We start from the raw sequence: 20,238 nt of genomic DNA, 5'->3' as shown, positions 1-20,238 counted from the left end.
AAATCGAGAGACAGCTTGACGGAATTGTAATCAAAATAATGATTTGACTAAATTCCCATTAGTTCCTTACTAACTAAGCCATTTCCCGGCTTAAGCCGTGAGACGGATAAGATAGAAACTGATGGAAATGTAATCTGATCATTATTTTGATTATAATTACGTTAAGCTGTCTCTCGGCTTAAGTCGTAAGTGGTCTAGGGTATTATATTTCTGTTCTGATCATTTCTGTGAATAAATGTCAAGGAAATCGACTTTATACCTTTATTCAAACGAAATACTAAGGACAAGGGTTCATATATGCGTACTTATAAAAAAGGTAGCGGAAAGTAGGGCAGTTTCACACAGCATAATCTTCAACTTTGTCATAGTTTAATAAGGCAAGAAACATTTGATCGATAAAAAATCAATTTTATTCAGCAAAATATTATGTTTTGATCAGTTAAAAAAGTAAATCTTTATTAAAGTTGATCATTTTCCATCGGTCAAAAGTTTCTTGACACTCTTGTAAAACTTACTCAAAATGATCAAATACGTACAACTAACTTCTTTTCCAGCTTTAATTAAACAGAAAATAGGGTGAAAGGAACGTCTATTGACACTTTAAGAACTCGTGTCAGCACCTATTGACACGCCTACTCTGTACCATTTGAGATACGAAATTTGAACATCTCTATTTATAGTAAAAGGTATATTACAGAAAAAACGATATATTACTTATATTTTACTAGATACATTAAATAATTTTCAACATTTTGACAAGTGTCAATAGGGGTTCCCTGTCGAACAGACGTTCCTCCGACCCTACATTATTTTATTAATTTATATTTTCTTTTATATGCTTAACCCTTTAAGAAGGACAAGGGCTCAAGAGGTAATTACGCGTATTTGACTATTTTGAGTAAGTTTTACAAGAGTGTCAAGAAACTTTTGACCGATGAAAAATGATCCGAAAAGTCATGGACGTCATAGACAAAAAGAAGCTGGTATTGTAAAAAATATTTTTTCCCTTGTTTAGAATACTTTTTTTTAAGCATATGAAGATTAACTTAGTTTGCGTAAATAAAAAAAATGGAACTACAGTGCCTGCTCTCTAATCCGGATCGCCGTAATCCGGACGAGTTATCGACGGTTAGATTTAAAATCATTTTGAGAGGTATGCACGAGTATTCAGCAAGGAAAATGGTTTATCCTGTGATGTTTTTGTTTAATAAATGAAGTATAATAGCATAGAATTCTCTAATTATGTTTTTTTAAGCTTCTTTAAAACTTTTATTCTAATTCTAGAAAAAAACTCGTAATATATTTTCGAGATGTTGAACAAATTCAAAAAAATCATCTGGATTACAAAGCGGGCACTGTATACTTTAAGCTGCAGTTACGATATAAAATTGGATAAGATTTCTCCGGGTTCTTTCTTAAAGTTAATTTATTTTATTACAGCTTCTAAAGTGGGCGTGGCCTAAACCTTCAATGGGCGGGGCTTAAACAATATACCTAATACTACCTCTTCGCTAAAAATGGTAATTGCATACAAGCTTTCGAGCAACAAATTTCCCCATTACATTAGACAATTTCGTAAAAATGAATATAATTTGAATATCTAAATAACATTATGAATATAATTATACTTAAATACAATTAGAGGATTGTAGGATTTTTTTTTTAAATATTCTTCTTCTTCACTATTTAACGGTAATTATTTTTTCATGTAGGGCAATCACAGTTGATATAAAATATATTAAAAAGTTTTTTTTTTCTTTCACACACTAACACATAATATCGTCAAAATAATGAACATGAAAAAATTATTGCAGGAATAAAAATAAAAATAAATTCGCATAAAGAAAATAAAATAATACTTGATAGTGTGATCAAAGTGACAATGATAAAATGAATAAAAAAAATATGATAAAGTAGATGAAAAAGGGGTTTTTCGGACTCTGTACAATTAATTTGTCGGACCTTTTTAGGGTTTCATTTTTACCCAGTTCCGTGTTTCCCAGACTCAAATAGGCCCTTCTTGAAGAAGGCTGAGAACTCTACGAGACTCTGCTTGGTAACACCACAACCCCCAGCACCCTCATAGATCGGACACTGAGGGATCTTTGCACAAACTACAAGGAGTCGCCGGAGGTATGCCTCGAGATACCTCCTTCGGGATTTAGCCACACTCTCGCTCTTTGACCCAAAAATCTCACGTCTCGGAAATGGTATATCCTTAACCTTCTCCCCATAGAGATTCTTCATGCTGTTATGCAACTCACGGAAGCGACTGTAGCGTCGCAGGAGAGTCCATCGGCCATCTGGGAGGCATACTTTCACCTCATACTCATAGTGTGTCTGTTTCCCTGCTCCGCGCATTATAAAAGTCGGGATACTTACGTAATTTTCAGCATCCTGCTGTGGATACGGTGCCTCTATAGACGACAGGGATTGGGCTATGGTACTAGTACCATAGAGAGAATTCTCATAGAGTCCCAATGGTGCAATATTGGACGAATTTGCACAGTCATCGCTCCCATTGAGACTCTCAGGGACATCATTGTGCTCCTCAGGTTGCTGAATGGCATCCAATTCCGTCTTGAGTTGCTGTTTCTGCTTCTGCAGCTCCTGCAACTGAAATATCAACTCATCCAACTCCTGCTTATCACTACAATCAGTTTCCAGAGTCTTCATGATATGAGCCTTTTGCGAAGCAATTTGCTCACGTAATTTCTGCAACTGAATTGCTGTATCAGATCCATTGGAATTATCACAGGAAATGCAAGACAATTGATCTTCCTCACATTGTCTCATCAGATCCTTAGGAGACTTTTCCTGTGTCTTATTAGTATCTACACTGACACCACTGTCACACATAATGCCATGCCTCGGAAAGGGTTCACACGTTTTCGAATCTGGCGTAAAGAGCAATTGGGAAGGAATTGAACAATTTGATGTTGCTGTATGATATGTTTCAGAGGTATCCATTGTCTTGGAACCATCGGACGCATTAACCATGTCAGTCTGTGCATCGGCATCAGTAGTCTTCTTCAAGTTAAGTGACATGCTGCAAAAAGTTAATTTAATTCATAAATTTTTGCTGCAAAAAAAAACATGCTGCAAAAAAATCTCTCACCTCTGCTTCTTTAAATTGAGTACTTCAATATCAATATGAGATCTTTCAAATAAGAGTGCTTGATTTTCAGCATCTAAATCAGTCAACTTTCCATCTAACATCTTCATCTTTTTATCACTTTCGCTTAGAATTTGGTCTTTCTCCATTAAAGCTTTTTCCATTTTGTCAATTTCGTCTTTCTGCAAATTGAAAAATTAACATCTAATATTTAGGCATCTTATTTTTTTTATTTATTCATATTATTTCGAAATCTGTACAAATTTCATAAAAAGCTTTTGTGAAAATCACGAGAAAAAGCAATCCGTGTTATTACCTTTACGCAGTAGTACAAAAAGTGGTACATTAGTGGTTAAACTTTGATCTTCGAAAATTCGATATCGAATTGGTTTTCAGACGTAAACGACCAAGGACGAAATATTCGCCTTGAATACCTCTAAAAAATATTCGAAAATGAAAAAATTCGAGGAGCCGTTTTCGAAATAAACCAAAAACATGGTTTTGGAGGAGTAGGAGGGGGTTGGGACGGGAAAAGAAAAAAGACTGTCCTAGATAATGTTGACTTATGAGGGGGGTCGTCGAAGACTAAAAGTCGATATCTCTTACCGTTTGGCGTCTAGACGTGTCACAAGCTTTCCAACAAATTAAAAATATTGTTGAAAAATATTTGAGAAAGATACATCATTTACGGGTACTATACCGATTCATGACCGATTAAGTCCGCATGCGGTCGGGTTGGAAATTTCAAGATCTTTCAAAAAAAATCCAAATTTAAACAAATTGGTTGAAAAAGAGACAATCCACCCTTTTTTTCCCCATTATACATATGATTAGGCGCTTTTATTAATATCGTGCCGTATAGTTTAAAAAAGTAAACATTTCAGACGTAAATTAGAATTTCAATTAAGCAATTATGTAGTACACAATTTCTTTTTTTCTAATATTGATGTACATATTTCACTGGGGTGTCCATCACCAAAAATTAAGGAAAGAAAAAACATTGAATATTCTTATAGTCTTCTATTTTAAAAGATGAAGAATAAATGAAATTTTAAGATTTATTTCTTCATAAATTTTAAGTCAACTGGCTTAGAATTTGAAAATAATAATAATACAAATATCTTTACAATACTCCAGGGCTGCATGCACGCCAGGCCCACCAAGAGAAGGTAGGGCAAGTCCAAAAAGAAGGCATACTATAAGTATGCACATTCCCTCTACACCTACCCCCTTCCCCCCCAAAGAACATAGGCACACACAGCCCTGGAGAATTCACGTGATCAAATCAGCTTATTTATAATTATTATCGCATTCATCGGATATTTGGTCTGAACTTGAAGAGGAAGTTTCATCTGAAAAGTCCATTATATCAGAAGGCTTGGGATCGGTGGAAAGGGAGAAAGCAGGAGAAGGGAGATGAAGGTTGGGACGTGAAGGGGTAAGGGGACTGTTATCAAAACCTTTGAATTGATGTAGTATATCAGCAGAGATTGTTTGACGTGTGAGTGAATATTTTTTCTGTGAACTGTTTGTTGGTGAACTTGTTAATGAATAATCTGTTTTTTGTGAATGGGTTTCTTTCAAAGGAGAAACATTTCCGGTTGGAGTATTTAGAATAGATTTTTCTAAAGAGACAATCCAAAGTAGTTAAACTTTAATTTTCAGATATAGGTGTCCAAGGACGAAATATTCGCCTTGACTACCTCTAAAACATATTCAAAAATGATGGTCGTTGAAGACCGAAAGTCGATATCCCTCACCGTTTGGCCTCTAGACGTGTCACAAGCTTTCCAACAAATAAGAAAAACATTTTTGAAAAATATTTAAGAATGGTTACTCAATTACGAAAGATTTAGTGCTTAATACGAAAGAAAGTGCATAAAATTTAATATAAATTAACTTAAGGGGGTTTCCTGAATAGGAGACTAAAAATTCCTTGTGTTTCGCGATTTTTTTTAAAGGAAAAAGAAACAACGTTCAGCTAAAGCCGAAAGGTGACTTAACGTATTTATAAACAAAATAATGATTCCATAAGTTATTATTTCCATAAGCTTTCCATTAAGTTGTCTGTCGGCTTAAGACGTAAATCTATCTGGTGCATAAGTCTTTCTCCATTTGAGTCGATCAATACAGTAATTTTTATTCTTTTAAATTTAAAAAAAATCGTAAAATGAAATCGAGTAAAAGCATTTAAAAATTTTGGGTTTTCAAACAAGCGCTCGCAAATTGCTCGAGTTTGCAAATCGCAAACTCGTTCGACGCTCTTTTGCTTTTGTCTTTGTATCTTTGAAAATACTTCAAATTATTTATTTATTTGTGCATTTGACTTTTGAGACACAAATTTCTAGAAAGCATAGTGTCATAGCATAGGAAAGTGAAGAGAAGTCACGAGTGTCCACCGCCGTCTTATCGTTGGTGACCAACGTCCAGAGCAAAACGATGGAAAAGCTTTTTCACAGGTCGTTTAAGTAAGTAGCAATATAAATTAAGTGTACAGGACAGGAGTTACAATAATTTCGCATTCAGAGTTAAAAAAGACATAAAAAAAAGGTTCAAGACGCGAAAAAAAATCGAATAAACCGCTGTTTCTGCTCTCTGGGTACTCGTTCTAGAGAGTCATTCCCGAGATAAAGTGAGCTGTGAAGAATGAGACTCCCCGACACTTCTCCTCATCAATCAATATTGCCAAAGAAACCCATTGTCTTTTTGAAAGATCACGTTTTCATGAGTCAGAACCTCGGGGTAGAATTTATTCAGTGGATTGTTATAGTTTGCCTTCCAATGAATATTGAGCCAATCACTATTTATTCAGAATAAAAAGACCTCCTCCCTATTCGCAAAGAAAAATATCCTTTGCTAACTAATCGGTCCCGGTCTCCCCTACATAACATTAAAAAATATATTATTGTTTAGGCATTTTCATTGAAATTGAAAAGGCTGTCGTGTACGCACGAATAGTACTGAGCGCGTGGATCATAAAAAATTCTAGGCTAATCGCATCTATGCGGCGTGTCCAAATCACCTATTTCATGAAGTAAAATTAATTGAATTTCGCGTAGGATAGCATTATGACTATCAATCTAATTCAAGAGGGAAACATCTAATTAAATTGCATAGCAGCACTGAATTACAATAAATAAATTCCTTATCAAATTTTGATCTCTTCTTTGTGCAATTATTTTACACCTCACTTTAGTGTGAGACTTTCTTTCTTCACCGTTTATGCTCACTTTCATGTTCATTGGAAATATAAAGCTAACTTTTATACAATGGGTGACAAAGCATCTTAGCTTTGCGAAATGCTAGAAGTCTTGATGTTTTAAAATTTGATGCTATACCTCAAATCTAGTTTCACATCATTTACGTATGTTAATAAAGTTTTTAAGAGGTCCAATTCATGGGGAAAGAAAGCAGTATTGTAACTCATGAACGAATTTGTCCATTTTGCAGTTTTTCCTACTATTGGAGATATTTTTTAACGTTTTTTGAACCTTTTCTTAGATTCTTCAAAATTTGCCAAAAATTTCTCGCGTGGATTAAAACAATTAAATTTCGAATAAATATTAATTCGGATTAATAGGGATCTATCACCGGTATAGACTTTCCAAGACCTTTTAAATTTAAATGAAGCAAAACCTGCCCAAAAGCATTAAAAAATTATGGTTTCTAAAGCCTCTTTAGCTTCTGACCTTGAAAAAAAAACTATTATAAATGTTTCAAAGATATTTTACTGCTAGAACTCAAAAAGAGGGGAGTATGTAGGAGAAAGTGCCCATGCTTTACACGCTCCCAAGCTTTATAATTACTAAATTTTTCCTATGTTTTTCAATAAATGTGACTCATTTTACCCATATTTTAAAAACTAGGGGAAAGTGTCGTGTTTTTAAAATATAACGTGGGGTCACATTCATTCACGAACATAGGAAAAATTTAGTCATTATGAAGCTTGGGACCGTGTAAAGCATGGGCAGTTTTCCCTATATTATTCGCTTTTTTTGAATTTGTCTCCGATCGGGAGCTTTAACGGTAAGAGATAGTAACTTCCGGTTTTCGATGACCTCTAATGAAATAAAGATTATCCCCAGACGTATTTCTTTGTATGTTTGTTTTTTTTTTCGATTGATGGTCCACAGGTGAACATTTCGCCCATATGCATGATCGAAAATGTTCGAAAGTCAAAATTTAACCACTCTCGACTGGTGGGCCAGTTTTTCAACCGATTTGGTTAAATTTGGATTTTTTGGAAAGGTCTTAAAATTTCCAAATCGGTCCCAATCGTTAACGAATCGGTAAAGTATATATACCCAATTGGTGAATCTTTCTATAATATTTTATTTTTATTTGTCCAAAAGTTTGTTTCCGGTCTAAAGATCAATTGGTAAGAGATATCGACTTTCGATCTGCGGTGACCCTCCCCACCCCGCCAAAACAATATTTTTCGGTTCATTTCGAAAACAGCTTGTATGATTTTTTTTAAGTTTTTAATACGTTTTGGAGGTAGAATTGAGGACCAGTTTTTAAAATTCTCACTCGCATCCGTCTGTTTTTAAGATTCAAAAGTTAAAAATGCTCTAGAAAGCGTATACTTCTCAACCGAATGGTATCATATTTGGGCTCGTTGGAAAGGTCTTGGAATCCTTGACAAGCTTAAACGTTAATCGAAAATATGGTCGATCGGTGAAAAATTCGATGGTGAAAAGGTACACTTTTAATTTTTCTGAAAAATTAACAAATTAAAATATGTGAATATGAATGGATTTTCGCTTTATTTGTAGCAAAATTAACTAAATAATGAAGCTGTGGTATAGAAAATATATAAATACAATAATTTAGTACTGTATTTATCATGAAAACAGTGACGTTTCCATTTGGAGTAGCGAAAAATTTCCATTTGAAGCAGGTTTTGAATTAGCTTAATTTACCCTAAATAAAATATTCTACTATCGTGTTAAATTTATCAATTATCTTGTACAAACATAAAATCATACGCCTTTATATCAAAATTTCACATTCTAATTGATTTTTTCAGACTCCGATAGTCACCGAATCCAATGGAGTCAACAGGCCTGGAAATAATTAGTTGACTCTATCGAGGTCCCACTGTATATCACTCCTAAGCTATTTTCGGCGATCTTTTGAGTGATTCAATATGTTCAATAAATCGGTTGTGAACTGGTAAACGGCAAATTATGCCAAAATACATTTTGAAGTATAGCGTCAAAGTAACGTGTTCGAGCATTCCGTTAAGCTGGATCGCTTTTTCACTCCTTTTTCAAGAAAAATTGCAAATTTGTTTTAAAAAAAATTCAGACTTACATTTTTCTTCACAGTTTCTTTGAGAAATTGTGCTGCAGAATTATCTAAATTCTGTGTCACACTCAACAGTAAATTACTCGTGTCTTCTGGCTGAGGATTATCTTCCAGCATCTTAATGTCATGCTGCAATAGAGAAAGCAATAAACTTTTGCTCTTTTAACGTACGTGATATGCTTTAAAAATTAAATGCAAGTGAGAATGAGAAAATAAACAAATAGTAAAAAAAAATGAAATAATACCTCATCTAATTTACCACAATCAGATAACTCTTGCAGTTCTCTGGCTACATATTCAAAAAAGTCTCGCTTTTTCGAATCGAGCTGGGCCTGCAAGGCGCATTTTTGTCTTATTATAATTTCCATCTAATTAAGGGAGAAATTAAAAAAAAAAGAAGAGAAAAATAAAAAGGGAAATAAGTGAATGATAAAATTGATTAGGGGTTAATGAGATTCACCTGAACCTCCTCATTGCTTTTTTCCCACAGCAACATTTCCCGACGTGCATTGAGCTCTTGCTCACGACAGTGAAAAATTGCTTCTTGGCTCTTCTTCTCCTGAATGAGTTCATTGAGTTCTCTGGACAATTTGGCCACCTTCATTCGATGCTGATGGTGCATTTGACTCCGTTCGGCATTTAATTGCTTAAGGGCACTGCCAATTGTTTCGAGTATCTTGCGATTTTCCTCCTGCACCTCTGCATCATCTCGGCAAACCATTTCTTGAGGGCAATAGATCTTCTCGCGCTTGACACTGAACATGGATTCATCGTCACTCATGAAGCTACTATTGAGATTCTCCCGGGATGCCGCAATCAGGGACAATCGTGATAGATCGAGTCGTGATCTATTTAGGTCCATTCTCAGCTTTGCCGCTTCGGCTGGATTGTTGTACCTGAACATATTGGTTCGGCCCAGGAGCAGAATGTCTCCCTGGGAGATCCTCGTGGGTTCTTCTATTAGATTTGCATTGAGCCAACACTGAGCGGGTAATGTTGGCCAGATGGTTGCAATTCCATCCGAAAGGATGATCCTGCAGTGTTCCGGGTGAATTCCCATGCCTGTTAGCACAATATCCTGTGGATTGTCATTCTCATCTGTTCCTATGGTAGTCTCGCCCTCCTTCAGGCTGTACAGAGTAACACCTGTGCTGATATCGTCGTGAATCCCAATCAGATGAGGCATTTCCGAGTCCAAGATGACCCCGTAGCCTGATTTTCGCAGACCTAGAGATTTCTGTTCTCGGAGAATCATCTGGGCCTCTCGCCATTTTTCTGTCCATTCCTCCGTGAGCACCTTCTCCTGGGCTTCTTTTTTCTGCAAATCCTGCAACACTTTCGACGTAAGCTCCTCAACATTATCCACCGTCAGCATTGCACGTAGCTTCATGATCTCCTCGCGCAATTCCCGGATCAACTTGACATTAGGATCAATGTTGATTGTGGGTTTGTTGATGATATTCTTCGCTCGATTGGCATACCTGAGAGTACTCAGAGTCTCACCGTAATTGCAATCAGCCGGGGAGATGGCAGCAATCATGATGGTTTTGCTATTGCCGCCCAGAGAATCCTTCAGTAGCCACGTGAGCACGGAATCCCGATAGGGAATATAGAGGATTCTCTTGTTATTCGTGGGATTTGTTTGTTCAGCCAGGGCAGAAATTACACTGCCCAGTGTCACGAGGGATTTATTGATATGAGCCCCTTCCTTGAGTCTCTGACCCGTTGCTCCTGTTGCATTTGCCCGTTCACTCCCTGCGAGATCTACCAGGTGAATCTTACTCACAGTCTCACTCGGCATGTCATCCGTGAAGCCCGCCTGGACGAATGTGATGGTGAAAATGGCATGACTTCGACTGCTAGTGTCATTCATATTGGTACTGGCCGTAGTACGCAGGATATTCCCTTTGGTAATGCATTCTTTGATCTCCTCATAGTCACTCACGGGATGCTGTGACAGATTCTCCACATACGGCCCCGTGGTTTTATGCTCCCTGACCCGAAGGCCATGTGTCGAGGAATGTGATCCCAGGAGATCCTTCACTCGTTCATTGTAGATTTCCAGATAACTCACATGGGTCTTGTAGCCAGTTCCAGCTTCCTGACCAACTTTCATGCGGGCAAAGAGAGACTTGCAGATTCTGGGAATGAGTCCCAGATTTTCTGCATTTCCCATCATCGTAAAAGTCTTACCACTTCCCGTCTGTCCATAGGCAAAAACGCAACAATTGTACCCTATTCATAGAAGAAAAAAAGGTATTTCAGCAATGCCAATTGGGTAAGATGTCAAGTTAATGTACCTTGAAATGCGCAGTTAATTACATCAGTACCCAAATCTTCATAAACTTCTTCTTGGGACACATAATGTTCATCCTTATGGTCAAAGGACCAATATGAATAATCAAATGTGAACTCATTGTAATTATCCTTGGACAGGGGATCCCTACAAACAGCCCCATTGCTGGCAGGAGTCCTTGGCTTGACCAATCTCGTCATTTTTCCATCCATCTGGACAATGGAATTGGCCCCCATGTCGAGTTCCCTACCACAAAAAAATTGCCCAATAATTTTTAATCTTTCACTCTGTGCCAAGCCTGATAGCAAGACACTTGAGAGATCCACAAATGCGTGAAGTGTGAGATTATTAATTCTTACACTCTTATCCCATCTACAATTGAAAAATTTCCCATCTCTCTCACCAAAGAGGGGGAGGAAGTTCAGTGATACGCGAAGACTGACGTCATTATTAACTGTATAACTTGCAGATTTTACCCACCTAGAATTAAACGGTCGCACCCGTACAGCTACAATCACTTTCAGAGAACTCATCTTTGCACTTTTTCACCAAATATATCACCTATGTTCTCAAAATTCTTCTCATTTTAAGTATTTTTCCTCTAATCACTCACCAAACAAAAGCACCCCAGCCTCTTGGAAATATTTTGACACTGAACTGCCGATGCTATCGCCACCTCGCAACGTCTAGCTAAACAAAATCCAATTCCGGAAAACAAAATCAAAGGCAACTGCTTCTCTATTCTCAATCTCAAATTTTATTTTCCAGAAATTCCAATTGCAGAAAAATGGTATACAATATGAATAAAATATGTAAATTACTTCTTCCTTCCACCACGTTCCTTGAGTGCCAAGAGAACCGTGGCACCACTCAAGAGATTGTAGTACGCCAATGAATTGGAATCCTTGAAGAACATTCCTTCATAGGAAATTTTCTGCTTAGCCGGTGGCATTCCCGTCTCATCTTGCAGTTTCCCCTTCATGGCCGCAATGGTATCCGTAAGGGCTAGGGTAATGGACACCGTCTGTCCATTGAGACGCCATTCTGACTTCTCAGTCATACTCGGCACCTGCACCTGAATGGTGATTGGACCCTTATGACGCTGCAAGAATTGCGCCTCAGGGACCAGATGATCTTCAGTGCGAGACTTCTTGCTGGGTGGTTCATCCTCCACAGGCGGCTGCATAGGTGGAGGCTGCTGTGGTGCCTCCATGAGAGGAGGTCCTGGCATTGGAGCACCCTGTGGTGGACCCATCTGAGGCAGAAATCCCACTTGGAACGGTGTTGCTGCAAAGGATTAATAATTGTCAATTTTAATTAAAAATAAGGGTCCTGGTTTAAATTCTGAAAAACTAAAATCCCGATCGCCAAAATTCTGAAAAACAAAATCCCGAAAAGCTAAAATTCCGAAAGGGCTAAAATTTCGGATGCTATCCCAAAATTCAAAATCCAAAATTCCGAAAGCCACAATCCCGAAAAGTACAAAATCCAGAACACAAAAATTCTGAAAGGGCCAAAATCTCGAAAGATAGATTCTCTAACACCAGCCTGAGAAGACCAAAATCCCGAAATCCAGAATTCCGAAAACCAAAATTCCCAAAAGCAAAAATCCCGAAAGCTAAATTATCGAACGCCAATTTACCAAAAAGCTAAAATTCAGAAAGCCAAAATCTTGAAAGCTAGTTTCTCGAACATCAAAATCCCGAAAAGACTAAAATACCGAGAAGCCAAAATAATATACAGTGCTGTCTCGCTATATGCACAGTTTGGGTACTTTTTTTGACAGTTCTCTCTCTGATGTAAACAAATTGATTTTGAATGCAACCGACACAAAAACTGTGCATATAGAGACAGCACTGTACCAAAAGCCAAAATCCCGAAAGCTACATTCTCGGACGCCAAATTTCCGAAAGTCAAAATCCCGAACACCAAAATTTCGGACGCTAAGAACCCGAAAACCAATATTCTGAAAAGCCAAAATTCCGAATGCAAAACTCTCGAAAGGACCAAAGTTTCGGACGCTAAAATTCCAAAATCCCGAAAAGGCCAATATTTGGAAAAGCTAAAATGCCGAACGCAAAATTCCGAAAGCCAAAATCCCGGATATCAAAATACAGAAAGCCAAAATCTCATATTTTTAAAGGTACAGTAGACTCTCTCTCAATTTTGGGCATTTGGGACAAAATGTCATCTGATTTATCGATAGATTTGGGCGTCGAAGCCTTTGTAAATTCCACAAAAAGTGGTCAATTATAAAGAATCACGATAAAATAGAAAGAACTACAGCGAATTTGAGCAAATTAGCTTCATAATTAAACGTGAAAATTGTCAACAAAATTTTTCGCCCGATTGAAAAAGAGCCGATTGAGCGAGAGTCTACTCCACGGGTTGCAGCCGTGAACCCGTGCTTGCTGGAGGCCAAGGTACATTTTTTGTGTTTTTTTTTGGGAAATGCTTCCACATATTATCCTGAAAGGGTTTTGACCATTCGAGGTTTTGGCCGGCCCCGAAAAATAAATTTATGGTGACTTTTTAAAAGCCCTGAACAAATTATAATTCTGATTTTGTTAAATTTTCAAATGAATTTGTTATGGCTCTATTTTTATTTTTTGAGGTTATTAAAAGATAGCAGGACTTTCCGGTTTCTTTAAGCTCGGTTGCCAAATATTCAATATTAATATTATTCTCTGTGACTACTATAAAAATTTAAAACATTTTGAAATAAAATAGAAAGTGTCTGGCATGCATTTTATTTTAGCTAAGACACACTTAGGGAGATTATAACAAATAGTAGAGAAAATTTAGCTAAGACACGAACAACTAGCGAAATTTTCCTGAGATTCATCACCGCATAGCCCAATAGAGTGCATTTTGAAATTTTCCCGTTTAAAAAGCTCAATTTTACGACTTAATCCGAAAGACGGGTTAACGTAATTAAATCAAAAAAAAAATTGGTTGATTAAATTTCCATCTGTTACCTTCTAACTAAGCCGTTTCTCATCTGAAACTGATCAAAATGTAATCTGATTATTATTTTGATTATAATTACGATAAACCGTCTCTCGGCTTAATCATAAGTGTATCTAGGGTATAAGATCTGTGAGAACGTTTTTGTACCTTTATCAAAATCCATCAAAATCGTTAAAATTATTGTAGCAAAGGATTATCTTTCGAATTGTGACTCTGTGAAAGGAATATATAGACAATCCATTATGGACAAGATAAAACATTTAACTTGATGCTTTGTCCCAAACCTTCCCGATATGGGGCACTATAGGACGCAAAAGGTGATATTTGGAACGCATTTTTCTCGCATAATTTGCATTATTGGAGCACCTTAATTAATTTTAAACACTAGATTAAAAATATTTCTGATAGAAATAAAAATGTTTCATCTTTAATTTCATACTTAGAAATTAATATCAATTTTATTTGTACAGTAGAGTCATTTATTGCCAATCGATTATTTAAAGTATTTTCTTATTATTTTCCATCTACCTTTCTTTGCTTTTTTATTCTAAATATTGCAATCATGATCATCAAATTCCTCAGGAGAGTAGATTATCTTAACACTTTTAGTTTTGAACTCATTGGCGGATTCCTGTTTGATTTTACGACAACTGCATGGTACATGTTTTTTTCCTTATTTCTCTGAAAAAGCTCTCGCCTTGCCTTTTCTGGAGAACTTGTGAGAATTGTAGAGGATATTTGCTCGAGAAATTTTCGAGAAAATAGTTTTTAACGAGATTGGGCAAAGATCGAATATCCTCTGAGAAGGAATTATTGATTCCCAAGACATTATTGATGATTTAATTGTCCTTGTACTTAGAGAAATCTGCTCCACTGGTAAACTTTGCACAAGAGGGAAATTTCCAGTATAGAAACTGGGCATTACTCTCCATTTTGACAATAAACAATTGCATACCACCTACAATCTTGTCAAAAATCAACGTCCCATTCATCCCCTTTCAGGTGTCCCAAACATCCCCACGTGTGTAAAAAACAAGAGCGTATAATCTCTGAAACTTTTATAAAAATATGTTCCCAGATTACACTGCTACCTAATGAGATAAAAAAGTTTTGATTATATATCGCTGATATAAAATACAAAGAGGAAAACTGAGACGTCAAAATATACAATTTTTATCAATTTTTAAAAAAGTGTTCATAGAATTAAAACAATAAAACTGATGATATCCATTCTTTTAGTCAAGATACATCTCAATATTGCCTACGCTTAAATAGTGGTTAAATCCCATTTATTAAAAAAAAAAATGAAAAAATTGCCTTGTCCCACACTACGCCTGTCACAAACCTTCCCGGTCTCCCCTATTTAGAATCAATAAAAATCTTATTCTTATTAAAATAATTAATTCTTCACCTAGATATTTTCGATCAAAAAATCATAAAAGTGACTCATTTTCTTTTATTTCAGTTTGGAGATTAAGTTAAGTACCAATTCAAGTTCATCCATCACAGTTTTTTTTATTTCTAAAATTTAAAGACAAGCATCTTAATAATTGCAAAAAATTAATAGAAAAATAAAAAATGTAATAATCAATTAAAAAAAAATTAATAATACAAAAAAGAGCAGAAAAAGATGCCAACGGCACGCGGTGTTCCCAAGCGGTCCCCCATCCAAGTACTAACCGCGCCCGATGCTGCTTGACTTCGGTGATCGGACGAGAACCGGTATATTCAGCATGGTATGGTCGTTGGCGAGAGCTCTAAAATAGTTTCTTCATCTCAATGCGATTATTTTTGATTTTTTGATCTTCAAATTGATTTTTTTTTAATTTAAAAAAAAAACCACCCTTGTTCTTTGCTTTCAAAATCGTTCTAAAATCCTAGCTATAGGGAAGTGGGTGGGGCACCTTTGAAATTGGAATTTTTCAACTATGTTTAACCCTTTAAGCACGATTGGAACACCGGTGTCCTATAAAGAAAATAATTTTTCCTGACTACCTAAAGTTATTTTTTCCTTATGTCCGTACATAATTGTAAAGTAGAAGGTGGAAGGAGTCTAGAATATTTTTTGCAAGTTTCTAGCTATTTGCTATGTAGTAAATATTTAAGCTCAAAAATGGCAAATTTTTAAATTCTCAAATTCATAACTGATTTTATTTATTTTTTATACAGTAGACTCTCGCTCAATCGGCTCTTTCTCAATCGGGCGACAAATTTTGTTGACAATTTTCACGTGTAATTATGAAGCTAATTTGCTCAAATCCGCTGTAGTTCTTCCTATTTTATCATGATTCTTTATAATTGAGCGCTTTTTGTGGAATTTACAAAGGTTTTGACGCTCAATTCTATCGCTAAACCAGATGATATTTTGCCCCATATTCCCGATTGAGAGAGAGTCTACTGTACTTTCAATTTATTTTAAGCAAAACCCATAAGGCAATAAAAACTACAATACTCATACGTAATATTTTTCATTAAAGCGAAAAATATTATTCATTGGTATTGGCAGAAAAATTACTTAAATTTTTGGGTTATTTTTGTCACCATCGTTCATAGAAGCGCAAAATACACCGAATCAGACTCTGTTGCACTTTCCAAGGTTAGATATAAAACTTATCATTGATAATGTTTCTCAGTTCAATTTTTATTGTTGATTTTCAGTCCATAAAAAGTGTCTCGTCGTTAAAGGGTTAAGAAAACCACCCTTGTTCTTTGCTTTCAAAATCGTTCTAAAATCCTAGCTAGGAGGAAGTGGGGCACTTTTTAAATTGGTATTTTTCACCCATGTTTAAATCGAACTGAGCCCCATTTTCCCCTAAACTCTTGCTGATCATGGTAAAAAAAAAAAAATAAACGGAAACTTACGCATCATCGGCGGCGGCCGCATTGGCATCATCATGACGGGAACAGGGTTGGGATGCGGATGTGGCATGGGAGGTGCCTGATGAGCCATAACTGCTGGTGGCTTTGGGGGTACAACAATCGTCGGCTGGGATGCCGGAGGCTGCGATGACATCGTAATCGAAGCTTTTGAGGCAATGCTAGTGGCTGAAGTCACAGGTTTAGGTCCAATTTTCTCCTTCTCCTCATCCGGCAGGAGTCCCTTGACCTTGTGAATCTGATGAATCTGATCCTCCAGTGTGATATTGGCCCGAGCAGCCCTTGTAGCTGCCTCAACACTCGACGTATGACCATCCCATGTCACTCTGTCATCCTTCTTGGTTTCCTCCTCACCCAATTTTTTGCCAATCATCGTCTCCTCATCACCAATACCAAAGATATCTGTACGACGCTCTGCCAGTTGCTTCAAACTCGCCTCAATGGCCGTTCCTGCTGCATAGACATTGTCCTGCGTGAGTTTCTCCACAGTATGCTTATCCCTCTGTTCCACCCAACGTGGATCCAGTAGACCAATTCGCATGTGTTCAGCCACCTTGGAGGCCGGAATCTTCTCGCCTGTGATGGGCGAAATGAGGAAATCATCGGTGATTGGAGCTGGTTTGGGCACCGTGTGAGCCTGCTTGGGATCATACTTTTTGACCACCACCTTATCGTGCGTCGGCGGAAGTGGAGCAGCCACAGAAGGTTGACCCTTAGCTGCACCACGGTCATCTTCATCACTGGATGCCTCATCCATATCCTGCACCTGATTGTTATCCTTAGTATTGGTATATTTGATACTCGTACGATCCTCCATTGTGGACAACTTAACGCCCGCTGCTGGTGCACTGGACTCCTCATCTGACTCAATTTGCATCTCAATGTCATCATCCTCGTGAATCCGTTCTTCCATCAGGACACGAGCCCCGACTTCATCGGGTGTCGTTGGCGGTGGAAAATTGCCCGTTTCATAGGGTTGATAATCAACAATTTCCACCACGACAAAATCATGCCAATCAATCTGGGCATAAGCCACTCTTTCCCGCTCAACTTTCTCCTCTTCCCGCTTCCTCTGCGCCTCCTGGTATTTAATCCAATTCGCTCGATACTTTGCACTCTCCAGTACGACATTCAGGCTACTTTTCCCTGGGGCTGCCTCAGCCTTTAGCTTATTCATGAGATCCTTTGGTGGAATGAGGATTTTTGTGTACTGCTCCAGGAGCTTCGTGAAGTACTGAAAGAGCGAATGCTGTGGCCGGAGAAAGTCAAATTGGTAATTTCTCTGTTCGCGATTCATCAAATTCGTGAGGAATTGCCGACCATTTCGGGCTACAAATTGAGCTGTTAACTTGACAATGTCCAGATCTAGGGCAGAAATTGATGGGGGATCAGCTATAAATTCAAATTCAGCCGGAGGATCTTTCGGTACAAATTGCTGCTCAGCCACTTGCTTCAGCAATTCCTGCTGCTTCTGATGTGCCGACGAACTCACAGACAACTTCTGGATGCCAGCTGGCAAATGAGCTGTCGGATCACTGGGACCCTTACCATCCCGAAATTCCACAACCTTGTGCTGGTAGTAGGCATGATAGGGATCTCCGGCATTGAGAAAATTAAACTTGGGATTTCCAATTTCATTCTGCCTAATCCTCGCTTCAAATTCTGGACCATTTCTTGCAACAAAACTCGCAGTTTTATCAACAATATCTGTACAATGCATTTAAGGACAAATATACAAAAGAATTTCATAAGAAAAAAGCCTGAAAATCAAAACGTTTGCAAAAGTTTGGTATCATTTGGTCAAAAGGATACTTCTAACCTCCGGTGGAGGGTAGATTATTCCAATAATTGGTCCAGAAAGTGTTCTATTCTCTTCCTTAGGACCATCTTCAGCAGCTGGTGGATTTTCCGCTTCAATTGAAGGCATTTTTCACAACACAATTCACCAAAAATATTTTCATAAACACAAGAATGTTTTGAGGAGAGAAAAATGTGACAACTACTAGCGCCAAAAATTATGAGGTGGCGAATCCGTGAAATTTCAGTGATGACATACCCGGCCGGCTATTCGTACTGACTTCACAGATCGTACTATGAGTATATACAGTGTATTTATGTGAGGAAAGTACTAATTTCCACACTTACTATATGTATATGCTATGTATTTACGTGAAAGATATACAAATTTAAATATATACTGCAGTTATACGCTGTATCTCTACGTAAAAAATACAATGTTGAAGAAATACCCGGTATATATCGTGTATAAACTTTGTATTTCTGGTTCAAAGTCCTATAACTACACAGACCTGCTCTGTCGGTGTGCCTATCGGCCATTTTCTTTCTAGTTGACAAAGTAGTGACATCCCGTCAAATAATATCTGCAGATATCTTTAAGATTTCTGTAGAGAAAATCTACACCTCTACAGAATATCTGCAGATAAATTCTGTAGATATTCTTACGAATTTTATTTGGGCTTGGGACAAAATTCGTCAGAATATTTCGGCAGATTTATGACGAATCTCTGATGAATTTCTGTAGATATTCTGTAGATTTTTTCTACATTCCAGACAAGATGTGTCAGAAGAGATGGAAAAATTTTTCACTGAAGTTTGCAAAATTCTATAGAGTTATTCTTAGTGATATCACGGTGTTTATATAAAATAAAGAATTCTGCGACGCCGTGTTACAAGTAGAGAAAAGTGAAGTGAAAACTTTAAACAGAGTGTCGACCAAAATTTCGTGTTTTTGTATCATTTGATTGGTGATTTTTAAGTAATTAGTATTTTTGCTCGCAGTTTTTTTACTTATCTAAAATGTGTACTCGGTAATGCTTGTTAAGCAGAGCATACAATTTTCTTTATAACTTCTACAGTTTCTTCATAAATCAACAATATTTTTGTGAAGTAATGGAGGTTATGCAGATTTTCTAGGGAGAAATTCTGCCGAGAATCTGCAGATTTTCTCTGAATGTACTAGAATATACCGTTAAAATTCAAAAAACCTCAGAGTAAAATCGGCAGGTAGAGCAATGATTTGACGGGTAAAGAATTCTGCGACGCCGTGTTACAAGTAGAGAAAAGTGAAGTGAAAACTTTAAACAGAGTGTCGACCAAAATTTCGTGTTTTTGTATCATTCGATTGGCGATTTTTAAGAAATTAGTATTTTTGCTCGCAGTTTTTTTACTTATCTAAAATGTGTACTCGGTAATGCTTGTTAAGCAGAGCATACAATTTTCTTTATAACTTCTACAGTTTCTTCATAAATCAACAATATTTTTGTGAAGTAATGGAGGTTATGCAAATTTTCTAGGGAGAAATTCTGCCGAGAATCTGCAGATTTTCTCTGAATGTACTAGAATATACCGTTAAAATTCAAAAAACCTCCGAGTAAAATCGGCAGGTAGAGCAATGATTTGACGGGATGTCTGATGGTGACAGAAGTGTGTCGCTTAGTGGAAAAGGGTAAGTTTTCCGTAATTTATTAACTATATTTTCAGTGAATTCAATCAAAAGGGACCCTCTCAAGACCACGTCCACAAAAAATAATCTGGGGATAAGTGTACCCGGGAGTTTTCGTCAATTTTGAGGAGAAACAAAGTGCGTAATTTTTAATGAAAAAAAGTGTTCAAGCTTCTTTAGGTTCGTTCCGGAAACCACTCACAATCA

At 37.0% G+C, this 20,238-nt stretch overlaps 2 protein-coding genes and 1 non-coding gene across 4 annotated transcripts; all 3 read right to left on the bottom strand.

Moving 5' to 3' along the window:
• Positions 1-1,411: 1,411 nt before the first annotated feature.
• Positions 1,412-11,389, bottom strand: LOC129810441 (kinesin-like protein Klp98A). Of its 2 annotated transcripts, XM_055860928.1 has the most exons (7): positions 11,202-11,389; positions 10,726-10,967; positions 8,886-10,660; positions 8,671-8,793; positions 8,432-8,554; positions 3,119-3,297; positions 1,412-3,049 (listed from the first exon to the last, which is right to left on the bottom strand). In XM_055860928.1, the coding sequence occupies exons 1-7, from the start codon at positions 11,252-11,254 to the stop codon at positions 1,981-1,983; spliced, it is 3,564 nt and encodes a 1,187-aa protein (XP_055716903.1). In that variant the 5' UTR covers positions 11,255-11,389; the 3' UTR covers positions 1,412-1,980. The 2 variants fall into 2 exon arrangements, with proteins under 2 accessions (XP_055716903.1, XP_055716904.1); XM_055860929.1 differs by lacking the exon at positions 8,671-8,793.
• Positions 11,390-11,455: 66 nt separating this feature from the next.
• LOC129810450 (splicing factor 3A subunit 1) lies at positions 11,456-18,631 on the bottom strand. The gene is made up of 3 exons (XM_055860974.1): positions 18,381-18,631; positions 16,554-18,275; positions 11,456-12,008 (listed from the first exon to the last, which is right to left on the bottom strand). The coding sequence occupies exons 1-3, from the start codon at positions 18,493-18,495 to the stop codon at positions 11,539-11,541; spliced, it is 2,307 nt and encodes a 768-aa protein (XP_055716949.1). The 5' UTR covers positions 18,496-18,631; the 3' UTR covers positions 11,456-11,538.
• On the bottom strand, positions 15,323-15,441 carry LOC129800111 (5S ribosomal RNA). The gene has a single exon (XR_008751586.1). It is a non-coding gene; the product is annotated as a 5S ribosomal RNA (ribosomal RNA).
• Positions 18,632-20,238: the final 1,607 nt, after the last annotated feature.

Source organism: Phlebotomus papatasi, chromosome 1 (assembly GCF_024763615.1).
Source record: "Phlebotomus papatasi isolate M1 chromosome 1, Ppap_2.1, whole genome shotgun sequence".
NCBI classification, from domain to species: domain Eukaryota; kingdom Metazoa; phylum Arthropoda; class Insecta; order Diptera; family Psychodidae; genus Phlebotomus; species Phlebotomus papatasi.
Note: the sequence above shows the minus strand (reverse complement) of the source record. Positions and strands in the feature narration are given on the sequence as shown.